General features: G+C 48.5%; 1 protein-coding gene across 2 annotated transcripts in view; it reads left to right on the forward strand.

Annotated features, from left to right (window-relative positions):
• Positions 1-11,612, forward strand: part of LOC143963327 (TIMELESS-interacting protein-like) — a 57,397-nt gene extending 45,785 nt beyond the window's left edge. For both annotated transcript variants that reach the window (XM_077472930.1, XM_077472931.1), the window contains exon 8: positions 11,321-11,612. In XM_077472930.1, the coding sequence (XP_077329056.1) occupies positions 11,321-11,523 (203 nt within the window). In that variant the 3' untranslated portion in view covers positions 11,524-11,612. The remainder of the gene's footprint in view (positions 1-11,320) is intronic.
• The last annotated feature ends 5,761 nt before the right edge of the window (positions 11,613-17,373 follow it).

Consider the following 17,373-nt stretch of genomic DNA (forward strand, 5'->3'; position numbering starts at 1 on the left):
GCATCTGCTTCCCAGATCTGCAGGGATGCCACCTGTTCTCTTCTTCACACGTTCTCTAGGTTCTACCAGGTGGATGTTGTGGTCTCATCTGATGCCATCTTTGAGTATACTCCTTCAGGTGGCCCTTTTGAGCTGCAGGCATTCCCCAGGTTTCTGATGTTTTCTTGGGCTTCTTGCCGATAGTTTGTGGTGTTGCACCTACTCCTTAGTCGGGACTGCTTTTTTTTGGCGTTCCAAAGGGCAGTATAATCTGAAGTTTCAAAACCTCGTGTTCCCCCAATTGATTCCAGGAAAAGATGAGCAAAAAATTCCTATTTTCAGAACCCATTTGGATACATATAGATTTTATACCCATTCCCAGACCAAGTGTTTTCTGGCACTTTTTGTTTACATGTAACAATTTTTTTTCTTTGCTAAAACACCCAATCTATCTATATCTGGGTGACCCCAGATAATGTCATATTAGACGAAACGTGCCGGGACGGGCTCTGCTGATGCCGCTGCGTTACTTTTCATATTTTTACTACAAAGCGCTTTTTTTCTCATCATAAAATGTGAATGTCCCTTTTTTTACATACAATAAATGTCTTGTATTGAAATGGAATCGCCTATTCCTTCTTCTCCCTATGAGCACATCATTTGAGAGAGATTTTCTGATCATCACCCCTCCGATCGATATCCATTGGAAGCAGTGCTGTGAAGCACTATAGGAGTCTATATCCTCAACTGGATGCTGTGTGTGCCGATGTATGGTTCCCCTGGGTGTATTACACCACAAGCTTTATTGACTGATTAGGCGTATGCCTATTTGGGTTCAACTTTTCTGTAAGCCTTATACTTATCGGTGGTGGATTATCTACTGGCAAACTCTGCACCAAGCATTTACTTCAAAGTCCTCATGTCACTATAATTATTTGTTCATGGACTTTAATATTCACTTATGTATATTCATTTCATTTTTGTTTCGCATTATTATCTCTCATTATCTTTTAAGTCAGTTTTGCATAACTGTTTATATAACCACACAGAGATTGTTTGATCATTCTATTACAGAACATAGATACAATCTATTATATATGTATGAGGTCACTGCATTCAGTATACTTTTATTTTTTGTGGTTTATTCCACTGTCATCACATTAGCGCTGCATTTTATTGTACATCTAGTTTTCCTCACTTTGCAAATTGATCTCTTGCTGTGCCAGCTGCTCTTATACTAGTTAAAGAGACCGCGCGGCTCCCTTGTTTTATAAACGTAACCCCCTCCTGCCCACAGTACGTCATATGTTGTACTGGGCTTTGAGTGGGGATATTTGGATAATGGGTGCAGCTGCAGGCATCATTTAGATGGCATCATTTAGACGACTGTTTCGTCTTCTTCCCTCCCCCCGCTGTCCTTTGCTTCTACTAGCTTGATCTGTGCGATCAGCGAGAAGGAATCTACCAGTGGCAGAAGTTCACCATAGAGAATGCCGAGAACCAGATGGTCCCCGGCAGTCTCCGAGGCCCCGGGCATAAGGTTATGAAATCACGGCCGGCCTAGCAGTTGTAAACACTGCCTTGTACTCGGCTGGAAAGCCGTGTGTGTTTTGGTGTTTGTTTTTTTTTTTTATTTCCAGTTTGGAGGAGAGATGTGGGGTCTTATAGAACCTGTCATGCATTATTCCTATTACAAGAATGTTTACATCAGGGAAAGTGCAAAAATAAAAGTGCCCCCTGTCTCTGCACACAGAAGCAAACTCGTACCTACATCACGCCCACATTTGTAAAGGGCATTTAATCCACATGTGAGGAATTGCCGCACGTTTGAGTGAGAGCAATAATTCTAACCCAAGACCTCCTCTAACTTTAAACTGGTAACTTAAACATTTTTTAAAAGTGTTGCCTATGGAGATTTTTAAGTACCAATGTTTGGCGCCATTCCACAAGTGTGCACAGTTTTAAAGCATGACATGTTTTTTTTTTTTTTTAAACAATTTTTATTGAGTTTTCAGTGGTATATAAATTGCCCACGCAGGGGCTATACAATTCCCACGCAGGGGTAAACCTTCAAATGTGGCAACAGGCCACATAAGAACATATTCTCTTAACATACAATCTGTTCCTGATGCAGCAACAGGGCAGGTCAAAACAGTACAACCTTAACTAGCTACACCCCAATGCGGGGAGAGGGTATTGCAGGAGGATTTGTGCTAAGTGTGATATGTACAGGATAAAATATCATCAAGGCATTTGGGTCAACCTATCGTCTCACTCTGACCTGAATAGAGAACTATGGATTATTCACTACATCAGTTGCCGTAGTGATGTCATCTAACCAGCAGGTCCACACCTTCTCAAATTTTTGGGGACAACCCCTGCTCGAGTAGGTGGCCTTATAGAGGGGCAAACTAGCGTTCACCAGGCTTTTCCAGAATTTGATGGAGGGGGGAGACGATTGCTTCCAGGTCATGGTGATGGCCTTTCGTGCATAGTACAATAACAAGGATATAAGTGTCTTCCTAGCTCTGAGGAGAGGCATTTGCTCCACTAACCCCAGCAGACAGTATTTAGGATCACAAGGGATAATGATCTCAGTAGTCCTGCCTATCACCAGGAGAACCTCCTTCCACTAACAATTGCTGGACAAGTCCAGAAGATGTGAATGAAGTCTCCTGGCCGATAGGAGCACCGCCAGCACGCCGAGGAATGCGTCGGCGACATCTGATGCAAGGGGAGAATGGAAAATCCCAAACCTCCCTCCAGTCATCATCATCCAACCCCGGTATGTCCTCCGCCCATTTCCTGCGGAGGGAGGACAACTCCGGGACTGCAGCGACCAGCAGGGACCCATAAAGCTGAGACATGGGTTTCTCCAGGTCTTTTACCCGAAGGATGGATTCAAGCTCAGAGTATTCTAGCACGACCGACTGATCTAAAAATTGACATCGATACGCATGTGCTATTTGAAGATAACGAAAATGGGCCCACGCCGGCACATTAAATTTAGTGCGTAGTATATGGAAGGGAGTAAGTCCCCCGTTAGTGATAATATGTTCAAGAGTCAGGATTTTACATTTGGCCCAAGCCTGTGGGTCTGGGATGGTACTAAACTGCGGGAGGCTAGGATTCAGCCACAGGGGGGTGTGGGGAGACCAGGAGTAAGGCGGGGATGCCCTCAGCGCCTCCCCTACCCTCCAGGCCCTAATAGTGGTGCGCATAGAAGGGGTGAGGCAGTGAGGAGTTTTTAGTCCCCTGAATATCAACCCCCCCAAGGCCTCCAGAGACCCCACGATAGCTGCCTCCAGGACCGTTGCAGCATTGGTCAGGTCCGGCCGCAACCACCAGTGGGCAGTCACAAGCTGAGTAGCTAAAAAATATTTGTGGCAATCAGGAAGAGCCAACCCCCCATTACCCACAGGCCTGGTAAGAGTGGTATATCTGAATCTAGGGGACCTGGGTCCCCAAATGAAGGAGAGGAAAAGCTGTTTCAGAGAGTTAAAGAAGGTTTTAGTCAGCCATTGTGGGGAGTTCCTAAAAATATACGTAAGCTTGGGAAGGATCTTAATTTTTAGAAGATTAATGCAGTCTATAAGGGAGAGGGGAAGATTGCCCCACTTCAATTTGGATTTGATCCCTACCAAAACAGGTTCAAGATTAAGCCGAACAAAGTCCTTGCTCTCTCTTGAGATAATAATGCCCAAGTAGGTAAACCTATCCACCCACTGCAGCGTGGTAGAGGATGGAGAGGTCTTGGCCTCTTCGTCCACCGGGAAGAGTTGAGACTTATGCCAATTCACCTTCAACCCGGTGAAGACAGAGAAGGCATCCATGATTCCGAGTGCGCCCCGCAAAGAGTCACCAGGGTCATTCAAAAAGAGCAAAAGGTCATCCGCATAGAGAGCCACCCTCTCCTCCAGCCAGCCCACCCGAAGACCACGGACCTCAGCCGAACTCCGAAGAGCCTCAGCAATAGGTTCCATGGCTGGGGAAAGAGGGCAGCCCTGCCTGGTGCCCCTCTGCAGGGGAAACGAAGGAGACAAGGAGCCATTCAGTTTAATGCATGCCAGGGGACCAGAGTATAATGTGCGTATCCAGTCAATAAACCGTAGTGGGAAACCCATTCTTCTAAGCACCTCCCACAGATACACCCATTCCACCGTATCAAATGCTTTTTCCATATCAAGGGTGGCAATAGTCCTAGTGCCTTGGTTATCGTGGGGGACATGAATGTTGGAAAACAGTTGAATATTGATATCCGTGGACCTACCTGGCATAAAGCCAGTTTGATCAGAATCAATCAGAGATTTGATTACTTTATTAATTCTAATGGCCAGTATTTTAGTCAATATTTTAAAATCACAATTGAGGAGAGCTATCGGCCTGTAAGAGGCGCACTGTTTGGGGTCCTTATTAAGCTTCGGAATAAGAACAATATGGGCCTCTCTCATGGAAGGGGGCAGGGAGCCCTGCTGAAGACAAGAGCAATACATCTGAGCCAGCCTAGGGGCAAGGAGTTCTACGTGGGCTCTATAATACTCTATGGGTAGCCCATCCGGCCCCGGGAACCTCCCTGCCGGGAAGGACCCGATGGCCATTGTGACCTCCTCTGGCGTAATCTCCGAAACAAGGCGCTGTCGCTCCACATCAGAGAGCCACCCCAATGCCAGCGTATCTAACAATGAGGTCATTGGTGCAGGGTCAAAACAGTCAGGTAGTGAGGAGACATACAGAGAGGTATAAAACCTGGTGAACGCAGTTAAAATATCCTCTGGAGAGGTAACCAGTGCCCCGTCCTCCGTGAGTATTTCGGGAATAACCGTTACAGACCTGTCCTGCTGCGCCAGCATAGCTAGTAGTTTGCTATTCTTATCTCCAAATTCAAAGTATTTCTGCCTGCTGTCTTGTATCCCCAGCCTGGTGGTGTTTGAGACATGGAGATGCAGTTCTCGCCTGAGCGACAAAAGGTGCTCAAAATTGGGGACCGTCGTTGAGGCAGAGTACTGATCTAGAGCCTCCTCAACCCTGTGCTGCAACTCAGATACCCTGTCCCCAAGTTCCGCTTTGAATGCCGCCACAGCAGAAATATACTGTCCCCTACCGTAGGCTTTGGAAGCATCCCACGTCATCTCCAGGGAGGCTGACCCCGCATTGCGCACCCAGTAATCCTGCAAGGAGGGGGCAACTCTGTCATGAACTGTTCCGTTATTGATCCAATGGGGTTGTAGCCTCCAAAGGGCTTTACTCCTTGTTTTGGTGGTCCTAATAACCAATTTAAGGGGGTGGTGATCCGATAGACCGGAGGGAAGGTAGCTGGCCTCCTGGACATTAGCCAGGAGGAGATCGTTTGCAAATGCCAGATCAATGCAGGAGGACGTTTTGAACGTGGAGGAAAAACAGGAGTATGCTCTATCCTGGGGGTGAAGCCACCTCCACACCTCCTGATAGTCAGTTGTCAGGGCCCACGAACCAAGATCAGGATTGAAAGTCGTTTGTGGGGAGGGTCTATCTAAGTCCCGGGACAGTGTGGCATTAAAGTCACCCATAAACAGGACACACGCCGGGCAATGCGGAGCCAACCTCTCATATAAAGTGTACAAAACCTGCACCTGGCTCGGAGGAGGCAGGTACATGTTCACAACAACATATTTCTTATTATAGATGCTCAATACCACCATAGCAAATTTCCCCTGGGGATCCAAGTGAACCTCATGGATCAGACATGGCACTCGCTTACTGATCAGTATCGACACCCCTTGAGAATACGAGGAGTAGGTCGCATGCAGCACCCTTCGCACCCAGGGTTTTTTCAGAGCCAGAACCTTACTACCAGTTAAATGCGTTTCCTGCAGCAGGACTATGTGGGGATTATGCAATTTTAAATATTGAAATAACAGCGAGCGCTTGTATTTGGAGTTGAGTCCCCTGACGTTCCACGATAGAATAGTTAGCGACTCAGTATCAGAGGGGGCCATCATGGGACGTCAGGGGGAAACAAAGACAGGATGATCCAAGGCAACCAGTAGGTGCAGGCTAACCCAAATTTAGTATACACACTTTGTAGTAGTCTAACAGCACATAATTGAAACTTAGCTTTAAGACAAAAAAACCCCTCCCCACAGAACATATAAAACCCTACCCCAACGTCACAAGAACTGAGGTCGAAGACCAAAACATTAGGCCATCTACCCATACAAACCGATGTGGGGTTTCTTCCCATAACTTTAGAACTTTCAGTTCACTGAGGCCCCCGGATGGTGGGCCACAGGTGGGTACAGTCCTTCCCAGTAGAATCCGCCCCAATTTTGGAAAGCCGAGTCCAATCTTGGAAGGAGAACGGGGGGGGGGGGGAAGCAGCAGTAGACAGGGGGTGCGTCTCACACAAACAGTGGGCAACTCAGTGGCCTCCAGTGGAGCTCCTTAGGCAGGAGTAATCACAGTAGATCCCACTATGCAGGAGAATAAACAAACTGTAAGGCAAAATCTGGATTCAATGGGGAGAAAGGGCCGGGAACAAAGCACCAATGTTGCCAGGGTCCTACCCGGGTCGAATCATTGCAGAAGAGGTATACGTTGCTACCCCCCCCCCCGGCGATCACTTTCAGCCAGTCCAAGTCCCCGACCGCAAATGTTCAGCGGGCATCCAGCCACGCTGCCTCCGGGTGTCAAAGAAGCGGGTATTATCACCGTCAGTAATTCGTAACCTGCTGGGATACAGTAGACCAAAACGAATTCCTCTTTCTCTGAGCAGGCGTCTCACATCGGTAAAGGACTTGCGTCATTGCTGCACTTCCTGAGAGAAGTCTGGAAAGAATAGAAGTTTGGTGTTCTCATACTTGATTTCAGGCATGGCACGAGCCGCCGCAAGGATCCGGTCCCTGTCACGGTAATTTAACAGCCGCAGCAGGAAGGGGCGCGGGGGTGCACCCGGCCCCAGAGGGAGTGGCGGGACCCTGTGGGCTCTCTCCACCACGAAGGTGGGTGGCAACTCCCCCAGGTTAAACAAAGTGGACAGGAGTCCTTCAGCGGGCCTAGGGCCCTCAGCTCTTTCAGGAAGTCCAAGTATGCGGATATTGTTGCGCCTCAGGCGATTTTCAGTATCAATTGCACGATCTTGCAGCGCCTTCACCTGAATCTGCAGGGCCTTCACTTCCCTGGAGTCTGAGCGGACCATATCCTCACGCGAGCGGAACTTATCCATGTCCTGGCGGATGAGACCAACATCTACACTCAGAAAGTCTATCTTGGCTGTCAGGGTTTCTTTACAGGATGTTATGGCTGCCAAGATCTCTGCTCCCGTGGGAGACCCCACCTCCCCGGAATCCGCGGCCTCCCACACGTCAGACGCCATCACAGCCGCGGAGCGCCTTGAAGATGAGGCAGCGGCCGGCAGGGAGGCACGTGGGGTCCTGGAGCTGGATTTAGAACAGCGGGTCTTAGGGTGGCCCATCCGAGGTTCACCCTGCGGTGAGGGAGGATCCTGGGGGATGTTACGGTGAAGAGCCCGTCACCAACTGGAAGGGGCAGCAAGCACCCAGGTTCTCTTTGCAGATCAGGATAGGAGTGGGTGAGCTACTCGCTTAGGGGTCCGGGCCTCCAGCAGGGCACAACTTCAGCAGGGGGAGACACAAGGGGCAGAGCAGTACCTGTGCTGTTGGGTACACGGGGGGGGGGGGGGGGGGGTGGCACAGTCACCTCCGGGACACAGCGGCAGTCTCTAGGGGGGGCAACACTATGATGCTGCAGTGACGATTATAAGAGATCCCCCTCCTCTCCCCCCGGCCCCCTCCCTGACCAACCTTCGTCCTGGAATCTCCTGCGGGCGTAGAGAGAGCCGGTGTCCCGCCTCCCGCAGACAGCGGAACCCCAGGCCGCGGATGATGGATGTAGAGCAGGCCCCAAGATGGCCGCTAGGACCTACTTGCCAATCCGTCTCGCCAGACCTCATCCGCCGGTCAGGTCCCGTAAATAGCAGCTGGATTGGGTGGAGGGGACCTCCGATGGTCCCGGGAGGCTAACAGGAGGGTCCCCAGGCAGTCCCAGGGAGAGGATGGCGGCCGATTGCAGGGCCGCAAGATGGCGGCGGCCTCGAGCACTCCGGAGCGGCTCTGCGGGATCTATTTGGTCCATCCAGCCCCCACACCGCCGCACACTGTCCCAGGGGCGACCGCAATGTGTGTGCGCTGCAGTGCACTGCCTCTCCTCCCGCAGAGAGCAGTATCGGAGCCTGGGGGGGACGGCAGCGAGGTAGGCCGCAAGATGGCGGCGGATCCACAGAGGAGGCGGCCGGACACGGCCCTGTAAAATGCACCGATCGGCGGCCGAGCGGGGCAATAATCACCAGGGCTGTTGCAGATGGCTACGGGCGGCAGGTAGTGGTAGCGTGGAGACTTGTCCTGCAGAATAGGGCCCAGGATGGATGCTGATGGGATCAGGATGGCGGAGCTCCACTGAAACACGTCCTGCTCTCGTTACATCCGGACACGCCCCCCAAAGCATGACATGTTTAGTATCTATTTACGCGACGTAACATATTTCACATTCTACAAAAAAATTGGGTTGTCTTTTTTTTTTTTTTTTTCTTAATGCATGAAACAATCCCCGCCTCCCCCAAAACAAGACAAAAAAAAGTTTGAGAAATTGCTGGGCAAATACCATGTGAAATAAAAGATTACAACGACCAACTACCATTTTATTCTCTAGGGCAGTGATGGCGAACCTTGGCACCCCAGATGTTTTGGAACTACATTTCCCATGATGCTCCACTACACTGCAGAGTGCCAGAGCATCATGGGAAATGTAGTTCTAAAACATCTGGGGTGCCAAGGTTCGCCATCACTGCTCTAGGGTTTCTTCTTAAACATCATGTTTGGGGGTTTTGAGTAATTTTCTAGCAAAAAAATTATGAATTTTACATGTAGGAGCGAAGTGCCAGAATAAGCCTGTGTGGCAAGGGGTTAAAAAAAAAAAAATCCATGTGACATATACTCTTTTATGGAGAGATCTGGGGTCTATAAAGACCCCAAATCCCTCTCCTGCCCTTTAAAAACCATTTGTGTTTTTTTTTGTTATGCTTTTTTTTTTTTTCTTTAAACGGCACGGTTGACATCCAGGTAAACTGGACGTGATGTCAGGTCTGGCGCTCTAACGAGCGGGGCCTTCTGATTCCTCCTGTATTGTAAGTGTAATGTCTGCCCTCATATTGTAAAGCGTTGCACAAACTGTTGGCACTATATAAATCCTGTATAATAATACCATATCGGAGAGCCGATCAAAGCCAATCCTGGCTCTTTCTTTGTCTGTTCAGCCAGCGACATGCTGCTTGATTGGGTCTTCTGGTGGGACGGGAGAGCTCAAGAGAGCTGTGGAAGAGGGAGGCTAGTAAAAGCAATCCAACGAATAGTGAGCCGCTAGGATTTCTTTTTACAACCGACCGCCGCCCCTAAACAAACAGCACCGGGATGATTCCTGCCACAGGCATCTTCCAGGTAGAAGTGGGTGAAGTCCAGCTGGTCGAAAAGTAGATCCAAGTTTATTTTTTTTTTTTTTTTTTTTTTTTTTTTTTTTTTTTAAATCAAAAAGGTGTTTATTGAAGTTACAGGTATACAGCAATTTCCAGTGCACAGTTACATCCGCTTGATACACAATTGTCAATGTACATACCAGCAATACATCAGCCCAGGACTTCCTCCCTCCGCCCCATAATCGCACAAAGTTCCCCAGCAGGTATAACATTTCCGGGCTAAGCATCCCTTGTCCGCCCTTTGCCACACATCTTACAGTAATCTGGACAATATTAATTCGTTTGGACTTAGCCCAGGTGTATCCAGCCAATGTGACCACAGGCGCTCAAACCTTCCCGGGCATCCCCTGTGCTGATAGATGTATTTCTCCATGATAAGGGTCCTGTCCATATGGGTTAGCCAGGTCGCCACTGCTGGGGGTTCTGCAGATTTCCAGCCCAGCAAAATAAGTTTCCTAGCCTGGAATAGCGCCCTGGAGACTGCCACCCTGATTGGTTCCAAAGACACCACATCCTCCAGTACCCCTAGAATACAACATATGGGATCCAAAGGTATCGGTGTGTGAAACACCATATTGACAGTGTCCACTACCTCCTTCCAATATCTGTGGAGCTTCGGGCAACGCCACAGGAGGTGGATAAGATCCCCCTCGTGTTGCCTGCACCTACCGCACAGGGGGTCAGCCGTCCCACCCATCCGACACAGCCTAACCGCGCCACATTCAGTGAACAGTAGGTGATGGCCTGCATGGCCTCCTCCCACTGCTCACCCGTGAGTGTACCTACATCCTGTTCCCAAAGCGGCAGTGCTTTGCATGGGTGGTCACGCAGGTGCCGCGCTAGCAGCATCTGATAGCATTGTGAAATTATGCCCTTCGTGCCGTCCGCAGAGTGCAACGCATGGTATAACGGGGTGGGCGACAATACCCATTCTCCCGAGTCCCCCTGCGCGGCCACCGTGTGCCTTAGCTGCAAGTAGGGAAAGATCATAGCCTCCGTAAGGTTAAATTTTCGCTGCATGGCTGCAAAGGAGAGAAGCTTTCCATCCTGAAATATATGGGACAGCATTTTTACGTTATGGGCACTCCATCTAGGGTCAGGCTGTATTTTAGCGATCTCTACATACGTATGATTACCCCATATCGGACTATATTCCGTGAATCCCTGCACCCCCTGCAACTGTCTACTCTTGTTCCATATTTTTTGTATCATGGACAGCGTAGGGGTTAGTTTATTGGAGCCCTTAAACATCTGGACCTCCAGTCCCATAGGGATGGTCTCTGCCCCCGACGCATGAAGCAGCAGCCTCGCTGAGGAGCCCGCCGGTTCATGCGACATGGAGCTCACCAAATGTTGCAACTGGGCCGCAACATAGTACAGCCAAGGGTTGGGTACCGCCAACCCTCCGCTGTCCTTGGGGCGCTGCAGCTGTTCCAACTTGATCCCAGGGGGCTTCGTGTTCAGATCTAAGTTTAATTGGGGAGAAATTGTGATAAATTAGAAAATGAAACTACAAGTTCACTTTTCTAAGTACATAGATTGCACAGTTGTCTCATAGATGAGAGGCGTTCTGCGGTCATAAACACCGGCTCCTCTATTTAAATCTTTCTGTAGAAAACATTCTGCTGAAAAAAATTTGGGGAAATGTTCTCATGTATGTAGCAATCAGTTTGAGTAAACGTAAAAAGCACAAAAACAGATGATGACCTTTGGATGTGGGCCTTGTGGTAAGTCGCTCAGGAAATAAAAGAAATTTTTTTTTTTCCTGTCTCTAGATTACGGCTGTTTGTGTAAAAAGTCTCCTTTTTGCTCTTTCAGCAGTGACCTCGACACCAGTTGTGTCTCAGACTCCGCCTGCTGATCCCGATGAGATTCCGGAGGATTTTGATGAAGATTTGTTGGAAGAAGTAGACAGTGTAGTGGAAAGCTGCACACAGCCAGCGGCCAGTCCAATAGTGACCTCAACAGCAGAAACGCAATCCAATGATACAAACTCAGAAGTACAAGATGACGATGATTGATGGTTTATACATACATGTGTATATATATATATATTTTTTTTCTTTAATAAACTATTTTATTTCATAAAAAGTTGTCTTAATGCCGAAAATGTGATCACTTCTGTCTTGCTAAAAATAATCCATACGTATACCATAGTAGGGATGGAGAGAAGAAGTCGGTTGTGTATGGATGAATTTTCCAGGCCAATTGCTATTATTTTGCCCCAGGATCAGCTGCTCCCTTCTCTCTTCCATAGGGGAGCACACAGACTTGTGTGTGTATATATAATAATTATTAATAATTATTATTTTTATTTTAAGTGGAGGGCCACCCTGAAAAAAGCATTAATATTAAAAATAAATAAATAAAAAATTTACCTGGTCAGAAATCACTGTTGCTAGGCAGTCTTCCTAATCTGCCTTCTTCCTGCTCCTCGGTGATCTTCGGTCTTCTGAGTAATGGGGCGCGCTGTGTTCCCTAACAAAGCGCGTCCCATTCACAAAGCGCTGCGCGACTTGCGCATGCACAGTAGGAAACTGGCAGTGAAGCCGCAACGCTCCACTGCCTTTTTCCCTTAGTACGAATGGCGGCGCTGGGACCCGAGAGCCATGTCTGCCTCGGCGGCCGACGTAGCGGGCACCCTGGAGAGGTAAGTCTCCTTATTAAAAGTCAGCAGCTACTTTTTTTTTTTTTTTTATATAGCTGAAGCACCGCTTTAAGTTGTGGTCATAGGTTTACATACCCTGGCAGAATTTGATTTCTTGGCCATTTTTCAGAGAATATGAATGATAAACACACAAACTTTTCTTTCACTCATGGTTTGTGTTTGGCTGAAGCCATTTATTATCAATCAACTGTGTTTACTCTTTAAATCGTAATGGCAACAGAAAAACTACCCAAATGACCCTGATCAAAAGTTTACTTAATACCGTGTATTGCCCCCTTTAACACAAATTGCAACTTAAATTCTTTGGTGGTATTTGTGGATGAGGCTCTTTATCTTCTCAGATGGTAAAGCTGCCCATTCCTCTTGGCAAAAAGCCTCCAGTTCCTGTAAATTCTTGGGCTGTCTTGCATGAACGGCACGTTTGAGATCTCCCCAGAGTGGATCAATGATATTGAGGTCAGGAGACGGAGATGTCCTCTCCAGAACCTTCACTTTATTCTGCTGTAGCCAATGACAGGTGGACTTGGCCTTGTGTTTTGGATCATTGTCATGTTGGGATGTCCAAGTACGTCCCGTTTGCAGCTTCCTGGCTGATGAATTCAAATGTTCCTCCAGTATTTTTTGATAACATACTGCATTCATCTTGCTGTGAATTTTGACCAAATTTTCTGTGCCTTTGTAGCTTTATAGAGAAAAGGATTGTATGGCGCGTACAAAAAAAAAAAAAAGAAATCCTATTTTCTCTTATATTCAGCGCCCGACACAGCACCTCTCTAAGCAATTGTGAAGCTTCATCCACCGTGGCAAGTCGGTAGTGAAACTTTACCCACAAAAAAAAACCACAAAAACCAGGGAACCTTTAACAGGCGTGACTACCCATAGCCGCACCAAAACTGCAGAATGTAATGCAACAGCGCATTAGCTTAATGGTACTGTGTTTTTAACAAAAAAAAAAAAAAGGAAAAAATGTAAATATATATTGCATATCCAATTGCAACTATACGGGCACCTGCAAAACTTTGTGGCCAAAACAGGCATCAGCTGTTGTACCGACGTCTACCTTGTAGAACTTGGTAAATGTATGGACAGACGAGCAGGTCGCCACCGCCTTACAAACCTGAGCGACAGACACTTGGTGTCGGAAGGCCCAAGACATTCCGATTGCCCTTGTGGAGTGGGCCGGGACCGGAAAGGGGGGGGCACCTGCCCCTTCAAGGCGTAGGCTTGTACTACAATCTGATCCAACTGGAAATGGTGGCCAACGAGATCGCCATGCCTTTTTTGGGACCAGCCATCGAAACAAACAGTGAGTGACTTCTGAAAGGGAGCAGTGGCAGACAAATACACCTTCAGAGCCCGAACCACGTCCAGAGTGTGAAGGGCCACTGCCTTAGGGTGCTTTGGCTTAGGACACAGAGATGGTAATACAATATCCTCATTGATACGAAAAGCCGAGACCACCTTCGGTAGAAAAGACGGTTACGGACGCAACACCACCTTATCATTGTGGATAACCAGATAGGGCAACTTGCAAGACAAGGCCAATTCCGAAATCCTCCTGGCCGATGTGATGGCTACTAGAAAGACCACTTTCTGGGGAAAAAAAAAAAAAGTGAACAGGGGAATCTCCCTGATATTTCCAAACGGCGATTTTTGAAGAGCCGACACCAGGTTCAAATACCATGGGGGTTACGGTGGACACACCGGAGGGACTACATGTCATACCCCCTGAACGAAAGTACTCACTAATGAGTGAGACGCCAGGGGTCGCTGCAAAATGACAGCCAAGGCTGAAATTTGCCCCTTAATGGTGCTTAATGCCAATTTCTGATCTACTCCTTGCTGAAGAAACAGCAGGATCCTGGATATAGAAAAGGAGTGCGGATGCCATCCTTCCTCCTCACACATGGAGATGTAGGCCTTCCAGGTACGATGGTATATCTTCCGTGAAGAAGACTTCCACGCCCTTAACACAGTTGGCTCTCAATAGCCATGCCATTAAAGCCAGCGATGGTAAAGCAGGATGGAGAATCGGACCTTGAGACAGAAGGTCCTCTCGCAAAGGCAGTCGCCAGGGAGCATCTGCCACCAGACGCACCAGGTCTGCATACCAGTGACGCTGAGGCCAATCTGGGGCAACCAGTATTACCGGGATCCCCTCGGTTTCCACTCTGCGCAGCAGATGTGGTAACAGTTTTAGTGGAGAAAAGGCGTAGATCAGCTGGTACTGAGCCCACTGAGCCAGCAGCGCATCTGCCCACAGATCTCTTATCCTGGACACGAATCTTGGCAACTTCAGATTGAGACGGGAGGCCAGAAGATCAACGTCCAGTGTGCCCCACTTCAGGCACAGTAACCTGAATATCTCGGGATGCAATGCCCATTCTCCTGGGTCCGGCGTCTGTCGACTCAAGATAGTCTGCCTGCTAGTTCTCCACTCCCGGGATGTAAATGGCAGACCGGGCCGGTACATGTCGCTCTGCCCACCAAAGTATGTGAGCGACCTCCCGTGCAGCGGCTGAGCTTCTTGTTGCCCCTTGGTGATTGACGTATGCCACAGCTGTGGCGCTGTCTGACTGGATCCTGACCGAACACCCCTGAAGTCTCATCGACCATGTGGAGAGGCATAGCCTGATCGCTCTCAACTCGAGCAGATTTATCAGCAACTTGGATTCTTCCGTTGATCAGAAGCCCTGAGCTGACTGAACCCCCGTCACTCCACCCCATCCGGATAGGCTGGCGTCTGTTGTGATCACTGTCCACTTCAGAGGCAGGAACGATTTCCCGGACTGAATCACTGGGGACCTCAGCTACCAGATCAGTGAGTCTCTGACTGACTGGCTCACCTGGATCTTATGATCCAGGGCCAACAGAGATTTGTCCCATTTTGTCAAAATCTCCTTCTGCAGGACTCTGGTGTGGAACTGGGCATAAGGTACTGCCTCGCAGGAGGCTACCATGAGACCCAGGACCCTGAAGAGCTGGGAGACATTCCATCACAGACCCACTCACTGATCAGTACAGGGTGGCTGCTGGCCCGGCCTACTGTGACGCAGACATCAGTAACCCGGTCATATGTATGCCCTGGAGCATAAAAGCTCACGACCACCTCTGGAGCTGAGGTTTCGTCGTGGCCTGCCGTGCACGTAGCTGCGGCCTGCACACGCTCGATGGCCGGACTGGGGAGACTACAAGGATAAGAGTATCCAGCCTGTCACCCAGCCGGCTGGTGATAGTAGATCACAGGATCATTCATCTTTTGCAAAAAAAAATAAATAAATAAATCACGCTTCTGCATATCTAAAAAAAAAAAAAAAAAAAAAAAAAAACACAGGGACCGATGGGCCCGCAGGGTTCCCAGGTTTCATAGTTGGTAAGGTTGAATAAAGACACCAGTCCATTCAGTTCAACCTGAGCGAGTGTCTACAATTGCCCCTATCCCTGCACATTGCAGACTCGCATCACACGCACACGTCCCTACCCTCAAGGAGCCCACAATCCAAGGTCCCCGTTCATATACTAGGGCCAGTTTACCTACCTGGTGTAAAGGTGCTTGCTCTGTTGGGTGCTCGGTTTCCCTCTTCCTATCTTGCCTAGGCCGTGGTCTGGATGAACTTGGGAGTCCCATTCACCGGTGAGATAATCAAGGCACATACACGAGATGTACGTGAATAATGATTACATTTTAATGTTTTGAATACAACAGGTTATATGCTGAGACAGTTGGGGCGGCACCCTGTGGAGGAGCCAATCAGGGATTCCCATTCCCCTTGTAGTTATACACCAAACTTTTCCTAGTAACAGGTTTATTGACAGAACAAGCAGAATAAGCAGAAATCATGTCTTCATGGCAAAGCACATCATTAACTTTCACACGAGATAAGAGTGAGACTACAATATTCATCAACATCGTGCTGGTAGCCTGTGATCCAGACGTTCTAGGTTACAGACGCAGTTAAAGATATGTGAGATGACCGCAAGTCTGGCTTTCTTTGCACAAACTCTCGCGGCCAAGGGCATTCTAAGAAAACAGCATATTTCCCAGATAGAGAGCAGCTATGTCTTAGTACTTAGAATTCTAACTTGGTCATACAAAGTTTAAAGATGGAATACAGTATAACAAAATGGAGACTCGATAATCCTTATAATTGTCACGCTAGTCAGAATAAACCTGCATAGCCCAGTCAGTGAATCCCACCTCCTTGCTGAATCTTCCCTGGAAGAAGTTCAACAACAGGTGATTCGTGCCACTGGCTGCTATCACCTCTGCCCCCTTACCAAGCATCTCATAACACCCCCCCATAATGGGGAATGCTGTAGGCAAAGACGGGACCCCTCATGAACAACCTACTCCCTATCAGTATGTGCAGACTATAGTGCCCGGTCCCTATGTAGAACCATTTTGGAGTCAGGTAAGGGAAAGGTGCCAGCAATTAGGGATCCATGATATAGGTCCCGCGGGCCCCTGCAACACAGAAGATTGGAATGTAGTAAAAAAGATTTGTCAGTTACATAAGCACTCATACCCCCCCGGAAAGTGGGATGTAGATTACATGAAAAAATCTTGCAAGATATGGGAAGCCCCTCTAAAAATTTATAAAAAAAAAAAAAACATGCCAAAAATCATGCCCTCACAAAAGGAAAACCAATACCCTCGGCACCTATAACTACACCCCTGAACGCCCCAGAAATACCCCCTCCTTATGTCCTCGTCAAAACTGACGAGGGCAAGGTTGCCCAGGCCTTGGCCATCTACCCCAGCCTTGGGGTAGACATGGCTGCCATATCCGCTGCACTGTACAACGCCTCCACCCCGCACCAAAGACAACAATGGGACAGGGAATCCCAAGCCAAAAGAGACAGGGAGGGCCAGGAGTACCAGGACCGAGTGGAAGCCGACGAGAGGGCGAGGGAGACCCCTGAGCAAAAAGACTTTAGGGAAGAGAAGGAACGGTTTGCCCTTGAAGTAGAGGCAGCCAGAGGTAAAATAGAACAGGGACATAGAATTTTGAGTTAAGCCCGAGCCGCCCTAGAACAAACAAAATGAGAAACAGAGGGAGACCCGGACCAGAGCCCGGGAATCCCCCAAAGGAGTGATCCCACTGAGGGAGAGGTTGTAATCCTGAGTCCCGACGACAATCGGGCCATGGAAAAACTCTCTAAGATGGGGGTGGTCACCAGGAGTAAGGTCAAAATCAAGTTG

Source organism: Lithobates pipiens, unplaced genomic scaffold, assembly GCF_037356315.1.
Source record: "Lithobates pipiens isolate NorthernLeopardFrog02 unplaced genomic scaffold, aLitPip1_a1.2 Scaffold_8, whole genome shotgun sequence".
In the NCBI taxonomy this organism is placed as follows: domain Eukaryota; kingdom Metazoa; phylum Chordata; class Amphibia; order Anura; family Ranidae; genus Lithobates; species Lithobates pipiens.